The 25,773-nt window shown below is 43.2% G+C and overlaps 1 protein-coding gene and 1 long non-coding RNA gene across 3 annotated transcripts in view; one reads left to right on the top strand and one right to left on the bottom strand.

The window, feature by feature from the left end:
- Positions 1-25,773, top strand: part of LOC308596337 — a 646,399-nt gene that overhangs the window by 86,057 nt on the left and 534,569 nt on the right. The gene's annotated exons all lie outside the window — the stretch shown is intronic.
- The window catches only part of STXBP6 (syntaxin binding protein 6), a 108,507-nt gene continuing 102,308 nt past the window's right edge, over positions 19,575-25,773 (bottom strand). For both annotated transcript variants that reach the window (XM_081210501.1, XM_081210502.1), the window contains exon 6: positions 19,575-24,126. In XM_081210501.1, the coding sequence (XP_081066627.1) occupies positions 24,103-24,126 (24 nt within the window). In that variant the 3' untranslated portion in view covers positions 19,575-24,102. The remainder of the gene's footprint in view (positions 24,127-25,773) is intronic.

Here is a 25,773-nt window from a genome sequence, read left to right as displayed (position 1 = left end):
CCCACAGAATGTGATAGTTACATGCTTGTTGGATTCAGGATGCTTGTAAGCCTTTGGTCTGACCCAGCAGGACTCTTCCTATGCTCTTACAGAAATAAGTTCAAGTAAATCCATACTTCTGAACAGCTTTACCAACTCAGTGAAAACAACACCATTAATTAGGCAGCATCTAGTTTCAAAATGGAAGCCCTATCCTTTGTGATTACCTGTGGGCTGCAGAGCGGAGAGGGATTCAGAGCACAGCAGAGGTTTTTGAGCAATATTGTCATTTGCAATAATAAACCAAAGTTAATTTAGCAGAAGACACTGCCTTGTTAGATGCAAGGAGGGAGATGGAGTAAGCTTGGGGTGGGGGTAGGGGTACAGGCACAGCAGCAAAGGGATAATGAGTGCTAAATTTCGACAGAATTGGCCCAGGCCATGCTCCTAGAACCACAATGACCTACATTTTCAAATTAATTTCAAGGCGATTTGACGTGCATTTGTGCTTAGCAGAAGCAGAGCAGAGGTCAACTCCATCACTACAATTCTTCCCTGCCAGTCACAAATATATACCATGGTTTCTTTCACTAAGTAGGTCACCGTTGGGTTGCCGTGAACATTAAATACTGTATGTATGTATATATATCTCACATACATAATATATATAATACAAAATGGAACACGTGATTGTCAGTGACATTTCTGAAATAAAGCAACTGCAATAACAAAATGAACTAAAAAACAGAACCCAAAAGTTGCCATTCTTCAACAAAAGGAGGAGACTCCGGCATGAAATTAACCCAGTGTGCTGAATTAGAATTTATTAAGAAGTTGTTTCTGTTGTTTAGGCTTGAATCAAGAAAACGGTTTCCATTCCTGCTGCAAGTCTGTGGTGAAAGCATATGTCTGTTGTTGGCATCTGCCTTGCCTTGGGAGACAATGGAGGAGTGTGCCTTCAAGGGTCACAGCATCTGCTGTGGCTGTAGAGACCAATAGGGGAGAGATATGTTTTGTTGCAGTTGGCGCAGACGAAGGTGTCCAGTTGTGCTGATGCAGAGGCACAAGACAAGGCTCAATTTGTGCCTATAGTTATCTATTTCCCTTGCCAGACAAAGACTACACACACACACACACACACACACACACACACACACTTTTAAATCACTAGTGTTTTTAAAAATCTTCACTAGGCTGTCTTCACTGATGCTTTCAAATTGTTCCTTTATTGTTTACATTGTAAGCCACTCAGAAAATGTTCTTTTCACTGAAAGGAGGTACATAAATCTTTTAAATAAATTTTAAAATACAATACACTAGGCAAATAACGACTCAAATTTTTGATCCAATGCACAACATTTTAATCTGTAGTGCAGCTTATTTGGTTTAATTTATTTTTTTATACTTCTATCCCCATATCCTTCCTTCAAAAACCTCAGGACAGCATTTAGGAAGCAGGGAAGGATGTATGTTGAAGCACATTCAGTCACCAGGGACATATTATTTGAGCCAAGGAAATTAACAGGTCATATGCAGCATAAAGATGTATGCAAAAGGTGAGTCTTCCATTGAAATGAATGACAAGAAAGTTCATGTCCATTCATTTATTCATTTCCTTGAGAAAAAGAATGTGCTTTGATGTGCTTCAAAGATGTAGAGTGTACAACTTTATATTGGTTTTAAATCACTCCTTTCTCCAAACTCAGATATGATTTTTAAAAATTAAAAACCAGATTTATCTATGGAAACAGATGAGCATAAGATGGCTGTTTTGTGGGACATTATTGCAGCCAAATGAAAAATTCAGGCTTTGCCAGATGGGCACATGAAGTGTCTGAGGCTCAGAGAGCTTCCCTGTAATATTTCCTAGAGAGAACTCTGTGAGATCGCTTCCTTTGTCTGCCTTGGCAGGAAGCTGTAACACTGCATACTTCCTTCCCGTCTGGGCATCTTTCTTTCTTTCTTTCTTTGTCATGATTTCAACATATGCACGTCTGAGCTCTGCTTTTGTAATTTAGATAGTAGTTATAAATCTGCCTTTATTTTGCTACTGTAATTGCTGCTTTGAGATCTGAGCTGGATCTACACTGACCTATTTAACGTTATTAGAACAATATTAGATATATTGTTCTAAAACGTTTCTTACCTGTTTCCTTTGTAAAAACACTGTTTTTGTACTGCTGGCTCCTGGTTGCTCTACAGCGCCCTCTGGTGTCACATTTTAATAACACATTATGAACATTAAAAGTGGAACGTCATGTGTCTATCTACATTATGAAAACCATTCCTTAACTCAACCCTTCCTTAACCATGAGTGTAGGTCCACTCCTAGACTGTGTAAGCAAATACTCCTTTTACATCTTCACCAAACAGTGTGCGTGTGATAGTTGTTTTTAAGGGGGAGAAATGGGTTAAAAATAGAATAAATAAGAAATGGGATGTCTTAGCTTCCAAGTTTAAGCTGCAAAAGATGGCACTCTGCTGATCTCACTAATATGAGCAAGGAAGGATAATAACTAAACAATATATCAATTCCTACATATTTTGGTAAGGATTTGGTGAGAACCAATTACCGTATTTTTCTCTCTATAACACTCACATTGTTTCTCCTAAAAAGTAAGGGGAAATGTCTGTGCGTGTTATTGAGCGAATGTGTGGACCCTGGAGCCGACTGGCCCGAGTACAGGGGCAAAAATCAGGCAAAAATCAGATCACGGAGGAGGGAAGGCTAAAAAGAGGAGGTTGCTGCTTTCCTGCATTCTGCCTCAGGGTCTTACTGCCCACTGTTTTCGCTAGGAGCGCAGCCGACAGCCACCACCTCCTCCTCTCCGTGCTCTGCTGCTGCTGCTGCGTCCAGCATCGCAGGCAGCCGGAAAATGCAGGTGGGAGAGAGAGAGAGAGAGAGAGAGAGAAAGAGAGAGAGGGGGGGGCTGGCTTGGGTGGGTGGGTGGAAACTTTTGCCTTCCTTTCCTCCCTCCCGTTAAACCCCTCTCCTGCATTGTTAGCCAGCTGCTTCTCCGCACACCCCTCTCGTGCTCCTTGTCCCTTCTGTGTTTTTCCTTCCCTCCCCACTTAAAACTTGGTTACAAAGCACGGATCCACATGGATCCTCAGGATCTTTGCATTGGGTCACCCCAAATTCACCATCATATCACATAGCATGTCCATGGCTACAGCCTGCACCAAAAAAATCACGCACCCACTGTTGCCTTGGGCTGCAATGGTGCAAAAACGTGGTTACAAAGCACAGATCCACATGGATTCTCAGGATTTTTGCATTGGGCTACCCCAAACTCACCGTTAAATCCCATGGCTGTGGCCACAGCATGAAGCACAAAAATGATACATCCACTGTTTCATTCAGAATTTTTTTTTCTTGTTTTCCTCCTCTAAAAACTATGTGCGTGTTATGGTCAGGTGCGTGTTATCGAGCAAAAAATACGATACAGCTTGCGGTTCATAAACCTCAGCTGAACACTACAGCCCGAATGCAGATGATTTTTCCATGCCAGAAACTTCTCTTGCTTTTCATTGCTAGCAGCAAAACAGAAAACAGACAACCTCACCAGCTACTAGGTTATCTTTCCTTGCCAGGGAATCTGCAGTCATGCAAGCATTTTTCTTGGCTCAAGAAGATATCATTGCAACCATTTCTCTGCTTCTGAGCATTAACCTCGGAGTGTTCACCAAATTGCTACACTTTTTTTTTTGTTTGCTGACACAGAAAAATAACACTTCCCAGCAGCACAACACCAGATGGTAATTGCATTCTAATAATAGAACAAAACCATGAGATTGCCTGCTATTGTGTTGTGCTTTTAACTGACGTGACACCAGAAAGTCAGCCACCTGGTAAATACAGTAAGAGAGCTGTGATTTTTTTGGGGGGGGGCATCTAGGCCTGCCAGTTTCGAAACAAGCAAGCAATAGTCAGGGTGCAACTGAACACAGGAGCTGAAAGTGCTATTATCAGGGATAGTGAGTTGCTCAGGAAGATGCATGCATGTCCCGTCCTTGTTCATGATGCATTCGTCAGGTGGCCATTAGTTCTGCTTTAGAGGGTACAATCCTCTATGCGAAAGGTTTTTGGACTGAATCTTGTTTTCATAGAATCATAGAGCTGGAAGGGACCCTGAGGATCATCTTGCGTGTCGAGGCCTCCCAGGACACCCCCAAATAAAGACACAGTTCACACAACATTTTCATTTTGGTTTTTGGCATAATTTTGGCCACAACTTTATTGAATTACAGTATGTGAGTGGCTGCTTAGGTATTGATTAGCGACTATCTGTTCCCACATAGAGGTAGGAACAGAACTGACAACCGCAAGCCTGTGGAAGTCAGTAAGGGTAAACATTTTTGGGGAGAGAATAGAGCTGGGTGCCAGGCTCTCACCTCTCCCCAAATGCTCCCAGGGGCTCTTGAGTGGCCCTTGCCCCTTGCCAGGGATTTGGACAAGAGCATGGTGAGCCCCTGGATTCCTTTACCGGAATACCCTTGCAGCAGCAGCATCGGAGGGGCCGGCACAGCCAACCACATCCCCTCTACCAACCAAAATTAACCAATGCCTAACCTCAACCTTACAAGTTGTGACGATTTGCTACACAGTAGGCAAAAAACCAAATGGCACCAGCCAATCAGCCAAATGGTAAAAATTCCTACCAGGCCCCTGCTCCAAGAGCAGACAACTCCATGACAGGCATAGCAAGGTCAGCACGAACAAACCCTAAATATAGGGAGGGTGCGCGGGTAATCCGATGTGCGCAGCGAAAAAAGGAAGCTCAGTGCTGTGAAAAGGGAATAAATAGCACCCCCATCAATCCAACAATTTTGCAACATTAAATTTCCCCCAGCAACAATTGGAATTTGTGGCCATTCATATTAACCCGCCTAGCAACAGGGGATGTCATGGTTGCCCCCACCGCAACACGTGCTCTCCATGAAGGTGAACCCGCTTTGTCCAACCCCCTACAATGCAGGAATTTGTAGCTGTCCCATTTGGGGATCGAACTTGCAACCATGGCATTATCAGCACCATGCTCTAACCAACTGAGCTACCCAGGTAAGGGAGCTCAGGAGCTCTGAGCTTGCCCACCGGCTCCTTAACACCCAGACAGCAAACTGAGCAAGCACACAGGCTATCTGGTCATAGGAACACAGGGAGTTGCCTTGTATGGCGTCAGTCCCTTGGTCCATCTAGCCCAATATTGTTCACACAGATTCGCTACTGCTCTCCAGGATTTCAGGCTAGAGTGGCTCTTTGCTCTACCTGGAGATGCTGGAGATTGAACCCAGACCCTTCTGTGTATGCAAACCTCCACTACTGAGCCTTGGCGATGGGGCTTCCTCACTATGTATGGTATTTCAATTCACTTTGTGGTAATTATTTCTAAATTTGACCTCTCTCTATATATATAACTTAGCACTTTCAAATTCCATGCAAAGTTGTCTCCTCTGCATCCTCCCATTTGATGATGCACCCCTTCACATATTTTGGGTGATGCAGAGTGGCAGTTGCGCATTGCAGGTGGGGTGGAGGGGGTGTCAAAATGGGTCCTGTGGGGGGAGGCTGTAGCACTGCATGATTCTAACCCAGCCATCCTCCACACACCCAGAATGGTTCTTAAACTACAGCAGCCCTGGAGCTGGCATAGTTAAGTCCCTCCCCACTGTGATCCCACTGTAGGGGGGGGGGAGTGATAGGATAACTCATTCCCACCTCCTGCCTTGGCCACAGCTTAGGAAGTGGTAGCAGAATCCTGTACGAATGCTCAACTTGGCTACAATCCTGCGCGTACTTACTCAAGAGTATATCTCCATTTAATTCAACTGGACTTCCTTCTAAGTGAACATGCTTAGAATAGCACTGTTATACTTGTTACAGGTATACCTGCAGACAGTGCTATTTTTCTAGAAAAATAGGTGCCAGAACTCACCACAAACGTCTCCCTTGTTTTCTTAGAATGGCAATGGCGTCCACCTGAGCGATATCGGGACTGAGGTCCACCAAGAAAAAAGCCCTGCCTGCAGATCATATTTTGCCTGTATTTTTTTTTAAAAAAATGCCATGGAGATGGTAAATGCCATGGGATGTTTATTCAATCTGGTTCATCTGTTTTAGTTTTCCTCTCCCTGTGTTTTCATAGCAGTGGCTCATCTGGGCTTTTTGGACATTACAGGGAAGTGGCGGCCAACTATTCTGAGTTCTAGCGCAGCAAAATAATGATGTGTGGTGGGAATCTTCAGAGCATAAGGAAAAGGGAAATGTGTATGAGGGGGAGATTGATCTACTCTGCCTAGTGCACATCAAAAACAGCTGCTGCAATTAAAAAGTAATTAAGAGTGTGCTAAAATAAATGGAAAGGCTTCCACATTTTTATTTTTTTTGAGAAAACATATGGGGTCCGCTGAATGACACAGAGCAGCAGGGATGTTGAGTTACCCCATTTCTGAAAGTGCATCTGTACATTTGTAAGACAAACAAGCTCCATTCATAATGTGCAGCCCTGCGTTAACTGCTGCTAATTTAAACATGCATCCTTGTCTGTGTGCATTACCACGGCACCAAAGATAAACCCAACGTTGTACCATATTTTATTCCTGAGGCCTGTCTGTAACTGAGAAGCCTAGTTCGCACAATAAGATTGGTCCATGAAGAAAGTGGATTTTAACCAGATATGAGGCATCATTTCTCTGGGACTGACAGATTGCAGCTTACACATTCTTCTCAGTGAATTGGGGGACGGGGGGGGGGGATGATCTTAAGAGTTTTGATGGCCTCAGCCAAGATGGGAGTAAGCAAGGTGAGGTGTAGCTAAGACAGGAAGCTATAATGTTAAAAGGGCCTAGAGTTTGCTCAGGAAAATGAAGAAGCCTGATTGGGAAGCCTTACTAGAAACCCAGGAATATTGCATGCCTCACTCTAGCCTGCTTGCTGCACTTTGGCCAGCTCTGGCTCCAGGAGTTTGAGAATCCTCAGGCACAGCAGGCTGGGTGGGCCCACCAAAACTGGAAGGTGCAGGAACTGAAAGCTGAGAATTATCTTTGGCTGCATCTGATCTTCATGCCAAGTGGGGAAGTTAGGGCAGTGGTTAAGGGCTTTGGCAATCCCAGTCATGTCAGGCTCTGGAGCTGTCCCTGGGTCTGGTTGAGCTCCCTGCAGTTCGTTCCTTTGAACAGACCTGAACGGTGGTACTCAGGCTGAATCATCTGGCCAGTTAATCAGTTCAATTGTTTAGACGTTGTCTTGAAGAGGAATCAGGAGGAAATGGGGCAGAGCGCTGGGGTCTGGAGAGAATGTAGGAAGAGGAAAGTAGGCAGAAACAGAGAAATAAGGGATGGTTGGAGTTACCTCTTAACAAAGTCTATAGAACTACACCAGCTCTCTTGTATTTGTGAGGACAACAAGACTGTGTACATACTATACGTTTCATGCACATTCCCTCCCCATCCCCAAATAATAATACAGCGGTACCTTGGTTGTCGAACGTAATCCGTTCTGGAAGACCTTTCGACTTCCGAAACGTTTGACAACCAAGGCGCAAAGGGCAGCCAGCAAAGTCAATTGAGAAAATTGAAAGAAACACAGCAGAAGCCATTCGACTTCCGAAAAGCGTTTGAAAATGAAATCAATTACTTCCGGGTTTTCGGTGTTCAAAAACCGAAGCGTTCTGCTTCCGAGATGCTTGAAAACCGAGGTACTGCTGTAATTGGAACTATAATTTGTTAAGCATGCTGGGAATTCTACTTCTGTGAGTGGTAAGCGGCAGTTCCCAGGATTCTACGGGGTGTGCTCTTTAAATTGTGGTGTATATGCTTGCTCAGGACTCCAGTTCACAAGGACATTTCAGCATACATACCCTCAAGTGTCCCTATTTTCCAGGGATGTCCCTGATTTAGATAAGTCGTCACAGTTTCTGATTTGATCCCTGAATGTCCCACCTTTCCTTAGGATATCCCTATTTTCATTGGAGAAATGTTGGAGGGTATGGAGTTATCCGACCCCGAAGCCGTCTGAAGGCAATCCTGCATAGGGAAGTTTTTTTTAAAAAAGTTTAATGTGTTATTATGTTTTAATATATGTTGGAAGCTGCCCAGAGTGGCTGGGGCAACCCAGTAAGATGTTTGGGGTATAAATAGTAAAATTATCATTATGGAATGGGTCATCCTTATTTTCATTGTAGAAATGTTGGAGAGTATGAGCCTTACATGCATTAAGCAGCCTGGAAAGAAATTAAACAAAGGAACATTCCTGATCACAGTTTCCTTTCATATTTACATATTTGTTTGAGTTGAAATGGCCCATGTCCCACAGAGCTTTTTGTAAAGACTCTGTCTGTTGTGTATAACAGGTTGTGTATAACAGATGTAATAGAGTTATATCTTAATTTGTATTTTGACATTTCGTATTTCATTTTAAAAAACACATATGTATATTTTGGGACGCGGGTGGTGCTGTGGGTTAAACCACAGAGCCTAGGACTTGCCGATCAGAAGGTCAGCGGTTCAAATCCCGGCGACGGGGTAAACTCCCGTTGCTCGGTCCCTGCTCCTGCCAACCTAGCAGTTCAAAAGCACGTCAAAGTGCAAGTAGATAAATAGCTACCGCTTAGGCGGGAAGGTAAACGGCGTTTCCGTGCGCTGCTCTGGTTTGCCAGAAGCAGCTTAGTCATGCTGGCTACATGACCCGGAAGCTGTACGCCGGCTCCCTCGGCCAATAAAACGAGATGAGTGCCGCAACCCCTGAGTCGGCCACGACTGGACCTAATGGTCAGGGGTCCCTTTACCTTTACCTATGTATATTCTACTCCTGTTCATAGAATTCCAGTTCCCAGGGTTTTCTGTGGAAAGGAAATAATAATAATAATTTATTTATTTATACATACATACATACTGTCAGGGGTTCAGGAGCAGAGGCGAGGGCAAGGGAGGAAACAGAGAGCGAGGGGGAGGAGGCCGAAGAAAAGATGAGTGATGACGACGACCCGAGATCTCTGAGTCTTTCCAGTGAATCAGAAGATTCACAGAAAGGAGCGCCAGGGGCCAGAGCAAGGGGGGAGCCTAGGGGGACACCCCAGGAAGAAGGGTCCAGAGGGGGCTCAGAGGGCAGCAGTTGGAAATCGGGGCCAGCGTCACCAACAGAGCGCAGTGGAGAGGAAGGGCGCCAGGTACCGAGCTCTGGCAGCTCGCAGCAGGGAGGAGGGCATGAGTCAGGAGTGGCCACACCTCCATCGGGGAGCGAAGAAACGGTTAAGCGGAAAGTGGAAGGTTGGGCGCGCGCGCCAAGTTCAAATGCACAGGAAGGTGGCGCAGTAAGCAGCCCGGAAAGGGAGCCAGGTCCTAAAGCCCGGCGCAAGGAGACAGAAGGGTCCGGGGGGTCCGCGTCAGAAGAGTCCAGGAAGGAAGAGACAGCGGGGGGCAGAGGGACCCAGAGAAGAACGGTCAGGCGGAAAAGGTGGAGTAAGGCTAGGGTATTAAGCTGGTGTACAGGAGGCGGAGACTCAGACGGAGCTTCGCCGGTCTAACCCATAAGGCGTAGAGCTGCACGCAGCAGCTTGAGAATGGAAACTGTAACTCAATAAAGACTTTTATAAAGTGAACGCTGGCTAGCGTGATCTTCTGTGAGCTAGGATCTGGAAGCAGCTCTGACACATACATACATACATACATACACACCCATAGCTGTCAAGTGTCCCTTATTTGAAGGGACAGTCCCTTATTCCAGCGCCATGTCCCTCTGCTGTCCCTTATTGATGGATGTCCCTTAAATGTCCCTTAAATGATGTCCCTTAAATTTCAAAGGAAGCAGCTCCTCTCCCTCCCTCCCTGCCGGCCAGGGAGGAGGGAGGCTCCAACTGTGCTGCTTGGCTGTGTTGCTCACCCAATAAGAAGTCTAAGAACGACTGGGGGGTGGAGCTTGCATGCCTTGTGTGTGGCTAGTTAATGCAAGCTGAGGCGGTTTTTGAATGCTGGACGCCATTTTGTTGCACGTGCTGCTGCAAACTTTGCAGTGCAAAGCCAGGCCGGGGAGCCATCTTAAGTTGAGGCTGCATAGGCCTTATGGTGCATGTGATTCAGATTCTATTCAGCTGAACCTCTGGTTACAAAGTTGGTTGGACAGTGTTCTTGAAGCTACCAGCATGAGTTTGACAAGACTGCAGGAGGACAGGAAGACTGGAGTGCCTGGAACAGGTGAGGCTGCAGGTCCCTTATTTTGGCTGCTGGTCCCTTATTTTCAAGGCTGCTGGTCCCTTATTTTCAAATCTGTAAGTTGACAGCTATGTACATACCCTGCCCATCTGGTTGGGTTTCTCCAGCCACTCTGGGTGGCTCCCAACATAATTAAAAGCACAATAAAACATCAAACATTAAAAACTTCCCTAGGGCAGACGCCGCTACCGAGAAGGCCCTCTGCCTGGTTCCCTGTAACTTCACTTCACACAGTGAGAGAACTGCCAGAAGGCCCTCGGCACTGGATCTCAGTGTCCGGGCTGAACGATGGGGATGGAGACGTTCCTTCAGGTATACTGGGTCGAGGCTGTTTAGGGCTTTAAAGGTCAGCACCAACACTTTGAATTGTGCTTGGAAATGTACTGGGAGCCAAACAGCGGTCAAACCAATTTAAGCCAGCAGTGCAGAAACAACAAAAGTATGTCTACTATTTTTGTTTTGTTATGTTACCCAACAAAATGTCGGTAGGAGGAAAAATCCCTTTCAGATTTATTGGCTTATGAACTTCTTGTGTCCCTAATAGAGTGTTTTGCTGTGGAACAGATGGTTTGTTAGAGCCATTTTAGAGCAAGTGACTCTCAGGAGGCCAGGCAATTAGTCAGCAGATCATTAATTTTTTTGGCTCCTAAACTGCAGGAGGGAGCTGAAATCAAAGTAGCCATAACCAGAAACAAGAGCCAGTTAGTCTCTTGGTGTCAATAAAATAGCTTAAAGGGCAGGCATTTGCTCAGGAGAGCATCTTAAAAAGTGAGGAGAGGAATTGTTTAGATATATTCTGGAAGCAACGGGGAGAAAGAGAGAACCATTGGAAGGGAATTTGCTTTGCCTTAAGTTCTCTCTCAAGGTTTTTTTTAGAAGGGAAATAGTCTTGCACAGTGGACTGCCTTCTCAATCTTCTCCATGTCAGGATCTTTAACTAAGTCAGATGAAGAACCTGACTTAGTTAACGTTTTATTCCAGTCTGAGGCCTCTGCTGGAGTTCAAGAGGACTCATTTCCTCAACAGTCCAATACAAATGTAGAAGATTTTTCTGACTTTCCAATCAGCTTTATTTATTCTTCTTCCACAATTGTCAATGTAACCTTTTGTTCTTTTAAACATTGTGGATAAACTTATAAAGCCTTAGTGGGTGGCCGTTTATCAACTGTAGGTATATTAGATTTTAAAAATGGAAGTCATCGTTGATGTTGAAATTTCCATTTTTTATCCAAGCGGGAACATTTTGTTTCTAGAGATAAACATTAACATCTTTTCTGCCACTTGATTTCTTTGTTAGGTTTTCCTTCTGTAAAGGATTTGAGATAATAGTTTCAGTGAGGTGCACTGATTCTCATCATGTGACCATGCTTGCTGACAGACATCTCCAGAGGATACAAACATTTGGCGTACTCTGACTATCCGAGTAAGACCAAATTTTGTTTCTATGGCACAGGATGAGAAAAGCTGGTGAGAGCAGGCACTCATGACACGTTTAAAAGCTTAAAGCTAATTAAGAAGGCTTAGGATCTGTTTTGATGGCATTAAAAATTATATCCAGGAAAATCCTCACTCTGTGTCTCTTGGAAAACATGAACTTTACATTACTTAAGCAGGTTAGTGCCTGATGAAAGGCTTAACAGCACACAAGGAGCTTATTTCAGGGTGGGAGGGGGGCATTGCAAAGGCATGGGAAGGCTCCATGGAAAACAGATCAATATGGAAGTATATTCTCAGATAAGTGGATCTCACTGGAGTAAAAAAATATATCTTGTAAGACTACTACATTCCTACTGTCTCAAGGGTTTGGATGAGTTTGCTGAACTGAGCATTAAAGCTGGCTTGCCCCCCTTGACGGAGAGGCACCATAGCAATGTAACATCATTATTGCATTGCACTGCTCTGAACACCTTCTAGGAAGTGTAAGGAGCGTGTTGAGGGACTGGACATATGGGGCACAACTGCTTTCTTTAAAAGGTTAATAACAACACTCAGAAAGACTGTACACCTTGAAGATAAGAGGCATTCCCACCTCTTCCCTCTCAGAGAGGGGCCAACTCCCACCTCCACCCCTTCACTTGCTTAAGGCCCGTTTGGGGCTATACCTGCAGCCACTTCTCCATCTCTAATGTTGCCACAGGTCCAACCATGTTCCTCCATACAACACCTGTAGGAGAGTAGCTGGCGTGGCTGCATGGGAGAACGCATACCAGGTCAGTTTGAAAGCCTCCTGTCTCCGCTGGATTATAAAACCAGAAGTGAACCTGGATAGGTGGGAGGGAATTGCCTCAGGTATGTTTGGGTGGGGTGGAGGGAGGCCGAAGTGGCAGGAGCAGAAGGGATGAAAGCACCCTTCAGTTCTGCCAGACCTCATGTTATCATGGCAATATGTGGTGGGTGTTAGGGAGTGCATTTGCTTAGATGACATGCATCATCCCTGAACAACTCCCATCATCCCTGAACAATGGTCCTGCTAGCTAGAGATGATGGGAATTGCAGTCCCAATTGGGACCCAAGTTTGAGAAACTCTATCATAGATGCTTGAGGGGGGGGGGCTTTAGCCTTTTTCCACTTTGGAAAATGAGAATATATTTCACTTCTTTTGTTCTTATGCAAACTTTTGCCCCGATACACAATGGGTGGTATTGAGCTACATTTATCTCACAGTTGACACATTAAAATGATTGGCTGTAACTTAAGTCATATTCATTAATTTCAACGGGCCTACTCTTGTGTAAAACGGAATACCACCCAATACGTCTGAGAAAAGAAACTATTGGCTTAACTATGGGTCATTGAAAAGAACATCACTACAAAAGCTGAGTGGGCTAAAAAAAGATGCCCTTTAGATCATCCTCTAGAGAATGACATTTTATTCCTAGAAGCATTCGTCAACGGCAAAAGTTGCATGCCTGGTAATCAGGATCCCACCCACACTGTGAAACATGAAGGGCTCAGAGGGTTGGGCATCTTGGAAGGACAAGAGTCTGGACACTGGGAGAAGCTTTAAACCATCTCAGCCTTGTCAAGAGGGGGCAAGAAAAAACTCAAAGAGAGAAATTAATTTGACATGCAAAAGTAAAACCCAACATGTTCCCAGCTGTAGCTGTCCGTCCATCCCTCCTCCTCATCCAGCATTTATGGACTCTGCAGATGCCTAACCTAGGAAGACGGAACGTTGATGAATCCTTGCTAATGCTACGTGGTAATTAGTGAGGTTGAATATTTCTGCAACACTTTCCTCCTGTAGGGAAGGGCTTGGAGTGATGAAGGTGCCGTTGGCAGATAAATTGTACCTGCCTGAGCCATCTGTCTTACAAATGATCCTGTATGTACAGCTATTATTTCAGTCAGACACCGACAGCTCCACAATTGTTCACAGCCTCAGTGAAGAATAGTAGCTGTCAAGAGGGTTGAGAGTGCTGCGGCTTTTAACAGACCTGTTTGCAGCTCGTCTCAGAGGCTGAGGGATGGCATGTGGGAAACAAATCAGACCTGCACGCAAGGCTGCAGACGGCGTATTTATTATGTTCTGCTTTGCTATGCAACAGTGTCACAGGAAAGGTTGCTGCGTCCTTTGGAATGAAAATGTTATGGAATGCAGCGGGGGAAAGTAATTTGCCCCCTCAAGGGTTAAGATGCTCACCGTTCCCAGACCCAGATCGTGCTAGGAAAAAGAACCCAGGGATCCCAAACCATTAATCTTGTATTGGTTGATGTTCACTGGAAATATTTGGTACTAAAATCCTGTCAAACGGGGATGTGGAACCTGTGACCCTCATGATGTTCATAGAATCATAGAGTTGGAAGAGACCACAAGGGCCATCGAGTCCAACCCCCTGCCAAGCAGCAAACACCATCAGAGCACTCCTGACATGTGGTTGTCAAGCCTCTGCTTAAAGACCTCCAAAGAAGGAGACTCCACCATTGATGTTGTTGGACTCCAATTCCCACCATTGATGTTGTTGGACTCCAATTCCCATCAGCCTCATGGCCAATGTTCAGGAATGATGGGAGTTGGATGCCAACAGTGATGGCCAGAGGCGGCTCATCCAAGCAGTAGTTGGGAGTGTTCATTTCACCAGACAGACAGACAGACCAAATGGACCAATCATGTTCTTAGGAGGAATTCAGTGGTGACTCTGTCTTAATGAAGTGGTTTCCACTTGCACAAATGGGGGCACCCTTTTTTTCGCTGATCCTCTCTGCCCACAAAGTCCCAAAAAGCTGCTCCCAAGAGTTGTTGTTGTTTAATTAATTAAATTTCTATACCGCCCTATACCCGGAGATCTCAGAGTTGGGGGACCCTCTGGGACATGATGCTTCTGCCGATAGAACAATAATAGGAGTGTGACATTGAATTCCTCCCTGTGTCTTTAATGCTCAAATTTAGCAGTACAATAGAAATGTGAGAATAATCACAAGCTATTTGGGGAAGATGAAATGTAAATACTTGGGAGTAACACGATGTTTAAAAAGGGGTACAAAAATTCAAAACATGGAGGGGGGGATATGCCACATGCTTTTTGATAAATCTCTCAACCCAGACAAAAAAAAAATATTTCATATATATACCATTTTGGGAGTTCTTAAAGGCACCTCACTTGTCAATCGGGGGTGCAGGGGGAGGTGGTAGTTGCCCTGGCGGGAAGCATTGTGCTGGCTCCCACTAGCTCAACTGTTTTGTTGAATCTGGCCCCAAATGATTAATAATGTGGAGAAAAGAAACCAGAGTTGCTATTCACACTTCCTTAATACACACAGGAACAAGGAAATGCTGGATAAAGTGAACAGTTACTGGACCTAATGTTAAGAGGAAGCATTTTTCATGCACAATTAGCTTGTAGAATTCATTGTCACAAATTTTGCAAGAGCTAAAGATAGAAGAGCCCGAAAAGCTCCGCTATGTTCGTAAGAACAGACCCATGAAAACTGCAGGAATAGTGCAAAATATCTTCTGGTTGACAGAAACTGGAGATACATTTGCTTTGCATAGGGACCAGCTTTGTAGATTTCACATGTGATGGGCAACAGCAGGTGTGGAATAACTTTGGCTCTCCTTGTGTTGCTGAACTACAATTCCTGTCATCTTTGTAGATTCAGGTAGGTAGGCTGTGTTGGTCTGCCGCAGTCGAAATAAATAAAAAAATTTAAAAATTGTCCAGTAGCACCTTAGAGACCAACTAAGTTTGTTCTGGGTATAAGTTTTCGTGTCCACACAAAAGCTTATACTTATACGTCATCTTTGGTTATTGGCCACACTTGCTGGGGCTAATGGGAGCTGTAGGTAAGCAATATCTGGAAGGCCAAAGCTCCCCCGCACCTGGACTAAAGGAGAAAACATTGGTTTTCAAAGAGAACCACAAGCCAGTGCCTGTATAAGCCATACTGAGTATGTGCCACATGTCTAAAGGGCATTCTTAGCCCAATCTATGAAACAAGGGATGAACTAAATCCACCTACAAAAAAGTTGGCAACTTTGTTTCTGTGATATACTGGAAATGAGGTAAAATCGTTTCTGGGGACAAGAACTGGAATGGCCTCCATTTTGTGTTCCTCAGAAAGCCCTCTTCTGAGGCACTTCTTGAACTTGTGGGTGGGGACTGGCTGCCACCATAAAAATTGACTGCCTTCTTTTTCACCATTACAGCTGACAGCAGTTGGATGCCTACAAAGAAACACACACTTCCAGACAATGGCTGGATCGATCCTTCAGTAACTGCCATTATTTGACAGGTGCAGTGTTCAATGTACACAATACTCCTCACCAACAGAAGGTAGTGACTGAAACAGCCTTGCTTAAAAATGCTTAAAATAAGGTTAGTGGGTTGCATGCAATGCTATTTTTAATCCTGTACTAGGAAACACATTTTTTAACATACTGGATTTTTTGAAGTACAATAATGTCTTCTAAAAAATACCAAAGGTTTGTTTGTTGTTTTTTTTGGGGGGGGGCAAGGGCAGGAATCATGAGATTAACACTGATGTCCTATGTGTGTCAAATTTATGACTGCTGATGTAAATCTGACCTGGGTCAAATATTTTCCCCAGCTCTAGGCTGGAACAGCAATCTTCCTCCCTCCAGTTCACTTCAACCAACATGCTAAGCATGACTGAAGATGCACAGGGGGGCACACTGCTTTTTTAAACCATGCTGGGAAGCAGCTGTTAGGATTGCACCCTTAGCAAGCTAACTTTAGCACCTATTTTATACATGGACACAACCGTCCTGGGTCTAGTGTTACTGTACTTATGCTTCTGTTTTCTAGTTAGGACTGTATTTCTGACTAGAACCTACCGTATTTTTCGCTCTATAACACGCAGATTTTTGCTCCTAAAAAGGAAGGGGAAATGTCTGTGCGTGTTATGGAGCGAATGTGTGTCCCTGGAGCCGAAAAATGAGGCAAAAATCAAACCGCGCTTCAGGGAGAAGGGAGCTCCGTGAGACAGGAAGCTGCTTTCCTTCATTCTGCCTCAGGGTCTTACTGCCCACCCTGCTCTGTTTCGTTGCTGTGTTTGCTCAAACGGAACAAAGAGCAGGGAAAGCCCCTCCCCTCCAGGCAAGTAGAGAGGAGAGCAGAGCGTCCAAACAAAGAGCAGGGAAAGCCCCTCCCCTCCAGGCAAGTAGAGAGGAGAGCAGAGCGTCGCTCTATCCTCTCCCTGCTCCGGAGGGAACAATGTTTGTGAAGGGAAGAGAGATTACAGGTTCGGCTTAAAATTCTGATTTGACTTCCTGCTTTTTGTTTTTGGAGACACACAGCATTCAAATATGCTTTCTTCCATTTAAAAGGATGAAATCCTTAAACAGTGTTTTGCCTGTAAATTCATGCGATCTGGAAGATTACAGTGTCTGTACCTCTTAAGGGATGGCAAAGCTTAGGTTTCGCTGCTAAATAGTTCTTAATGCAGTTAAAATGCTTTCTTCTGTCATGCTGGTGGGAGGGAGAGAGAGAGAGAGAGAGAGCGCACGCTGGCTGGCTTGGGTGGGTGGATGGGGGGAAACTTTTGCCTTCCTTTCCTCACGTTATAGCCCTCTCCTGCATTCTTAGCCTTCTGTGTTTTTCCTTCCCTCCCCACTTAAAATGTGGTTACAAAGCATGGATCCTCAGGATCTTTGCATTGGGTCACCCCAAATTCACCATCAGAGCACACAGCATGTCCATGGCTACAGCCTGTCCCCCCCCCCAAAAAAAATCACACACCCATTGTTGCCTGGGGCTGCAATGGTGCAAAAACGTGGTTACAAAGCATGGATCCACAGGGATTCTCAGGATTTTTGCATTGGGTCACCCCAAATTCACCATCAGATCACATGTCTGTGGCCACAGCATGAAGCACAAAAATGATACGTCCACTGTTTCATTCAGAATATTTTTTCCCTTGTTTTCCTCCTCTAAAAACGATGTGCGTGTTATGGTCAGGTGCGTGTTATAGAGCGAAAAATACGGTAAATCATCTCTCCGGAACAAGGCAACAATAGCAAGAAAAATGCTCAAAATAGCGCACCATAGATCACCACCTTAGGGAGAAAGAAGACCAAGCACAGGAGAGTTAGTTTCTTGGCACACTCAGCTCTGTATGTTCCTCGGAGTGGCTTGAGGGCTCTTTCTGCCATCCAATTAAAAGCAGCTCACATCTAGACGGTGAAGAAACACGTACAGCACACACACCTGATAGATATTTATAAGACACAACAGTATTCAATTAGTTCAGGATCAGTTTCATTGGTCCCCTTCCATCTTGCCACATGGCCCACGATCAATAGGTGTCTGAATTAGCAAGCAAGATCACAAAGCAGCCAACGATATGGTTGGGAGTCAGCAAAAAGCAAGCTTGCTCTGTGTATCTCTAGAGACCACAAAAGCACAGCAATATTGAATAGTCTATGCCTCTCTGCCCATTGAGTTTCTATCATGGAAGTTTGCAGCAATGCTAAAAATAGAGCATTTCTGTGCGTGGAGCTGTTCTCCTCGATGCATATATTTCAGTCTAATAAAAAGTGCCGGCCGTTTCATTGCTTCTTTTCCTCAGAATGAGATACTCCGATAACAGCCATTAAAATCAACCCTTGCAAATGAGCAGGTACAGGGGGTTCTTTTAAATGCAGCCTCCATTCTAGCAGGTGGCCAGAACCACTCTGAACCAAGTGATTACCTGTGAATAGAAGGGGTAATGCTGACAACTGCTCGCTGCAGGCAGTTATTCAAAAAGGAGAAACAGAAGGGAATGGAATGGAAATGCAGCACATTTAAAGTGCTTCGTAATAAATACCTTCGGAGCCCCGCTGCTGGCCTATTCTTCAAAAGCCTTCCTTTGAGCTTTGGGATGGGCTTGGTCACAATGAATGCTAATGGGCAATCAGTGAAGCCCATCCTCCTTCACACTCCATGGTGAAAGGGGGCCTTGAAGCTGCTTTTCCAGGTCTGCAAGGCACAAGGGCAAGAAAGCCTGGGAAGTTTGTATGAAGCCAGTGGGAGAGTCACGAGCTGCAACGCAGACGATGCTGCTGTAGAACTTACGTTCCTATGAATCTAGCACTACTTGCCTGCTCAGGTCTGCTTACCTGTGCACCTACATAAGAACCTGCTTGATTGGGCCAATGGCCCATCCAGTCCAGCATGCTGTTCTCACAGCAGCCAACTGGATGCCTGTGGGAAGCCGGGAAGCAGCGCCCAAACCTTCTCCACCTCCAGAAGTTTCCCCACCACTGTGGCCATTTCCAGCAATTCCTCCCCTGGCCACAGCTCCCCATGCACCCAAAATCTGTTCAAGAGGGTCCCCCAATTCTCTAGAGATTTTGAGAAGCGGTACGGTAGAGGATGTGGGAGAGGAATAGCCAAAAACTGCTCCCATTTCTCCATTCAGCTGATGGCTGCTTTCCATAACCACAGCCCAAAGGATTATTGGTCATCCTCTCCCATCTTTGGAAGAACTGTACGGTTCCCGTTGTCTTAGGAAAGCAAATAACATCCTGCAGGATTCATCTCACCCGGGACATGGTCTGTTTGCACTACTGCCTTCTGGCAGGAGATATAGAAACATCAAGTCAAAGACAAATAGACTGAAAAACAGTTTCTATCCAAGAGCTGTGGCCTTTTTGAATGCTGTAACTCGATAGTGTGACCTGGGAGTTTGATGGGTGTGGTGTGGGTGTGGCTGGAATGTGGTTTGTTTGGTTGTTGTTGTTGTTTTGCTTTTGATGTTTTAAGGGATGGCATCCAATTTCGTTGCACTTTGTACAATGTTGCACTTGTGTAATGACAATAAAGAATCTATTCTATTCTATTCTATTCTACCCTCTATTCTTAGGCATACGGCAAAAGCCAGCATTTTCACAATACTTTTGTAATAGCTGGGACATCCCAAAATATAGAAACAAAAAGTCATCATTCATATACTTATTAAAACTTTTATTATGAAAACAAAATTGTCATTTTACAGTTATGTGAATCACACACAGAACAATACATACAATGAATTCTATTTTGCCAGATTATAGTTTTGTACAAGGCCAACATCTCATTCCAAGGGTCTAGACATTCCTATGCCCTGACGAAGAGAGAAGTAGGGACAAACTGCAACTTGCATTCACAACATTCAGCAATGTAGTTGAGCACCGTAAGCGTTTAGAGCCATGGTGCTTTTTATTCTTCAAGAGGATGGATCGGTCCAGTAGCACTTTGTAATGTGCATGTAGCACATTGGTAAATATACCTTTTAGTAATGTGAATATTTACAGTACAGGTGTGACAAGAAGCCAAAACAATTCTGAATTATGTGATGCAAAAGATGATGGTCTTCAGCGATCAGCTTCTGCACACATTTCAGGCCACAAAACAAGTGTCACATTCTTTGCAGGCAATCTTATCTGTCTGGAATACATATGAAAATCAGTGGCCAACTTTGTGTAAATCATTTAGTTAAGGCATATATACAACAAGTATGAGCCATGAAATCTTTATTTTGAATGGCTGATTCCTTATGGATCTCTAGTATGCAATATTTTATTAGGCACTTCTGCCACCAACAAAAGGAGGAAATAAGGGGTGGGGGGAACATGGCTAAGTGTTCCGGTAACCACCATAAAGTAGTTGTGTAAATAAGCCCTTGCTGGTGTGGCTGAGGGATGGAGGGAGGCGCCGCTGAGCTCCCAGTTCAAAATGTGCTTCCCACAGAGCTCTTTAGACTTGGGGCACCTTGAGACAGTCACTATTTTGGGGTGATAGACATCCACATACCAGCAAATTCCAGTTCCACAATTAAAGTTGATTTAGAGATACTGCACATCAAACCTGCTTCCCAAAATATAATTTTCTCTTTTTTTGCAAAAAAGGAAAGTGAAAGGAAAAAGTAGCAGAAAGTGTGGGATGCTACATCATCTAGCCTCCTCACAAACAAAAGTGAATGCTCAGTAAAACAGCTAACCATGTCTAATCTGCCTGCAAACAAATCAGGATGAATGCTTAAAATGCAGGTCTACTGGAAGCGCCCTTAAGTGTCATCTAAAAGGATTAAGAGCAAAAGAGGAGGTATGGAATAATAACAAAAAGCATTCTACAAGGTTAAATTTACAGTCATGCCTTCTCTCACCAAATAATCTGGAAGAACAGCATATTTTATTGAATGACAAAAACCAGGATTAGAAAAGAACCCATTTATTGTAGAATGGTGTGGTGTGTTTTTTCCTATAACCTTAGAAAGAATATCATATCAACAAGAATTTACAATTTTGGCATGTTAAAGCACAACAAACTTAAGATCACTTATTTAGTGAGCAAGTTCTGTTAACATTTTCACATTAATGCACATTTTGCTAGCCACAAAAATAGGCTGTTAAGACTGATCTCACTGATATAACAGTTTGAAGTCCAGTAACATACGTTTTTTATTCTTCGCAGAACTTTTAAAAAGTTGATAAACTATGGTTCTTGTTACTTTTTACAAATACATTCTTGAATATGAAACATTAACCTGAATTACGGTATACTTTGTGTACTCAAATATCTAATACTAGAATTGTATACTACCACTATTCTCAGGAGGACGTTTTTAACACTATAATGTTTGCCTTCAGTACTAGATGTCAGCACATTTGCTTCTAATTATCCTAAAAAAAAAGCCACCATGAAATTTAAATTTACTCAATAGCAGAAATAAAAATTAAGATCTAATTTTTGATACATCAAAGTGATAAAATCACCAGGGGTTGCTTGGCAGTTTGAAAACAAGCCCTAATTTGACAAGAAGCCAAAATTATCATTGATCTGAAATGCAAAAAATGTGCAAAATAAATATAACATACAGAATAATGGTTCACAGTACAAGCAATGGAAAATCTGGAATTTAGCAGTAGTCCTCCGATCAGATATGGCCAACTGCAAACAGCATCCTCATTCACACTGTATTACCTAACACTTCATTCATGTTAATTGTAAATTCATCTAATCTCCAACTGACGTCCTTTTCAGCTATGGCCACATTGGTGCTGGCTTTACACGATGCAGTTCAGAGAGCTGGAACCGCCTATGAATGATGCGACTACTTGTCCAGGGCACTTGGTGTGTGTGTGGGAAAGATCGCATGGGAAAGATCCCTATGATGAGTCCTGCCTACATAGCTGCACTATTCATGCATAGCCCATTGCATGGGGCAGCATTACAGAAAGGGGGTACCCACATTGTTGGGTACCACAGGCTGCCTTTGTGACGATCTCGTTTCATCCACTAACTTCAGCAAAACTGACACTGCAACTGTATTTTAGCTTGTATTTCTCATTACTTATTATTATTATTTTTAATCCTGACACCCCTACCTTGCCCAAGCCTATTAAAAACAGTAGTGAAAAACTGGTAACAAAATTGCTTTGGAAAATGCTGTATACTTTAGTCTAATTCCAAAGGGCAAAGATCTACTGGATATTTCGCTGGCCCATTTAATTCCTGAGCAGTAGGTGCGTCAGGTGGAGCCAATGGTTCAAAATGCCCCTTGGATGAACAGTGAAGGCATTACATTTAACCACCTTATTTTGATTTGGAACATGTCTAACTGGCAGGCTTGTGCTGTTGTAACTCCTAAGGGGGGGGGGGGTCCACAAAGCCACTTTTCTCTTACAACTTCAAACAAATCTAATAGGCAGTTAAGTCTAATTAAATGGATGTTCTCTCTGTTTTGATTTAAAGGTTCATCTACATTAAAAGCTGCTTCTTTTGTTTTGCTGGTGTTTGTGCAAACAAAAATAAAATAAAAATGCAGAAATTTCACTCTCCAATATCAACAAACCGTTTTTCTCATCTCTTGGGCTGCCTTACTCGAAAACCATTAGCTGTGTTCCAATCGTAATCTATAATGCAATAGCAGTGAAATAACATGAAATTCTGCTCACATATCACTTTGGATCTAAAAATTCAAAGCAGGGAGGAAAATCAGAGAAGAAAATGCAAAATATATCAGAAATCCTGAAACATTTGCTGGAACTTATGGAGGCAGGGTTGTTCTGGAGAGCCATGGAAAGACCCTCACATTTTCTGCGCACACATCTTCCTATGCCTAGCAAATATTCAGTGCTATCAGAGGAAAGGGTGTGGTTGGATCCACACGACTCAATCATCTCTTGAAGGGAAGTTAGGTAAGAATGGTCTGGTACTGATGCTGACAAAGCAGACAGAACTGTCTTCATGTGCAATGGATGTGCGTATAGATCAAGTGTTGCAAGCTAACTGAGTAACTGCGAACCCTAGGTACTGGATGCTGAGCTCTAGTGCCAAGAACCCCATGCATAGCTCCAGATCCCAAACTCAACCAAGAGGCTTTTGTGCATGTTGTTAGATCAAACGGCAAAAGCTTCAAAACCAACGAAATTTGTGTGTGTGAAAGTATTCCACAAAATGCAAGGTTAATATTAGTCACTCTAAAATTATGAGTCTCCTTGGGAACCACTCAGTGCAAGGGCAGTTCAACCTTAGCTTCTCCTAGCCAAGGATGGCGAGGCTGCAGTGTTGGGAATAAATGTACCAAAGTTACTCAAAGCACTAAAATTGAAGCATGCTTAACATTAAGCAGAACTGCAGCTTCAGCAAGTGTAGTAAGTGTTCGTGGACACATTAAAATGCTGGAATGATTCCTGTATAATGTGGATTTGGAATGTTCTCTCTCTCTCTCTCTTTTAAAAATCTCATTTACAAAGGGAAAATTCTGTTTTATAATTTGACTGCTAAATTCCAGACTAAATGTAGAGACATTTGGAAATTTAATCATCAGAGTTTCCTTAGCCTTAACATCTCAAGTGTGAATTCTCGGTGGTATTATACAGTCCAAAGAATAAATCAGAAGAGTAAAAAAGAAGAAGTTATTTTGAAAATGTAGTGTTGACCACAAGTTGACCTCTTGAATCCAGATTTGCACTGTGGTGCTGGTGATGGCACATGCAAAATATGAGTATTAATACTGGCAGAAATGAGATGGCTGCTTTTTCATAGCAAATAATTCATTTCGTTTTGCTCAGTGATCGAAGGCATAAACTATGTAGCTCTAAAAATTGTTCAAAGACATAATTGTAAACCAAATTCCTTGGATTTTATTTTCATTTGGTAATCTTCCCTGTAGGCAGTTTTATTTCTTCTTTCTTAATACTGGGAAAAGTGTGATGTTGAAGATCAATGCAGTTCAGTATGTCCTTTGGTCCAATTTCCATGTTAACACCATCTCTTAATTTAAATAATAAAAAATATATACGGTAAAAGTGCAGAATGGCTTAGCAATACAAAAAGATAGGAATACAACTTATTTCCTACATAGTAACTGGAATAACTGGGCTTCAATGAACTGTAGAAAAAAGCAGACATGTGGTTGTATCTCCAGTAAAAAATGATGAATCTAGCTTTTCAGTTCCTCTTGGAAAGATCTTTACAGTAGGCATTTTCAGCACTTGTGCTTCATGGCAAGCTGGAGGGAAAATGTGTGAGAGAGTGAGAGATGCATTAAGACTTATTTACAATTATGGCTGGACATTTATGAACTAGGCTTAGTTCCTGTGCTGCAGACAAAATGGAAGCATGTATATATTGGGTGCAAATCCCAATAAAACTTTCTCCTGTTGAGTTTATATTGCTTGCTACATTCACAGACCATATAATCAATACAGAAGGAAGATACTTAGTTGTTTTCACTCACTTCAAGGTGAAGATGCTGAAATCCAACCAAGATAAAAAGAAATACCATAAAATTACTTTATTTAAATTACAAATATCACATGCAATGTTAATGAGATTATCTAACTTCTAAAGAAAGCTTTGAAAGGAAATATAAGCATATCAAACCCCTCCCCTCCTCATTGCAAATACAGAACTAACGGTAGCTTGAGTGATCCCTCCAAAGCAGAATCAAACCATGGTTTACAATCTTAGTTTGGAGGGATAGCTCAAACCACTGTTCAGGGGACCTGATGTCACAACAAAGTGCGGCTTGATTTATACTAAAATGTAAGGAATTAAGACCCATCTACAAGGGAGGTGGAAACACACAGAGACTCTTGATTGTGATCCTCTATATAGAGCATATAGTTTGCATAAGCTAGGGGGGTGTTCTTAAATATGAACACCTTAAGTTGACCATATATATATATATATATGCCAAAACCCTCCCCCAATGAAAAACCCTAACCAGTACCCCAGCCCAAGAGTCTGTTCAGCAGTCTCACCTTTTGTAGCTGGAGTCGGTTGGGACTAAATCAGATTAAAATCACCTTAACTTTCAAAGCATCTGGGTAGCCTTGTATAAAGAAAATATTTTTAGCAGCTGCCAAAAAGAGGTCAGTGAATTCAGCTGCTCGATCTCAGTAGACAGGGAGTTCCAAAGTGTAGGCTCTGCCACACGAAACGATCGAGTTCTTACAAATTAGGTACAGGTCTTATATGGCACCTGTAATAGTGCCAATTCCACCGACTGAAGCGGTTGAATGGATACATGTCAGGTAAGGCTGGTCCAAGTTGTCAAGGGCTTTATATGCTGATAGTAATACCATGAACTTGGCCCAGTAGCAAATTGGTAACCAGTGCAGACCTCTTGAGTTATCCTTATGAATACTGAACAAATCTGTGTCATAGGAAGCTAACAGAGAACCAGTCCATCTAGTTTATTGTTGGCAACACTGACGGGCAACAAATCTCTTGGGTTTCAATAAATGATTCCCCCCCCCCGCCCCAATACTCAAGACATTTTAAAGTAGGTAACAAGAACACAGCTGCATCTTTCAATATCAGCTCTCATATTGGCACTTATATCTGGTTATTTTGGGATACACACAGAAAAGCCTTTTCATGTGATGTGCTAGCAAGCATCTCTCCCCACATCTTATCCACTTAATACAGAAATTAACTTGACATGTAGCCACTTCCTGGACACCACCTCAGCCATCTAATCACAACATTTTAATAGTGATATCAGGAGCTGACGAACTGTCACAGCATTTGTGCTACATCTTTTAAGTGAGATCCTTGACTTGATTCTGAAATGTTCCTTAAAAATGAAGATGCTGAATGGCACACAGATATTTACTTAAATCTTTTTTCTTTTCTTTTTCTTTATTTTTTC

Source organism: Podarcis bocagei (genome assembly GCF_964188305.1).
Source record: "Podarcis bocagei genome assembly, chromosome: 1".
Taxonomy (NCBI): Eukaryota; Metazoa; Chordata; class Lepidosauria; order Squamata; family Lacertidae; genus Podarcis; species Podarcis bocagei.
This window is presented reverse-complemented; position numbering and strand designations above follow the sequence as displayed.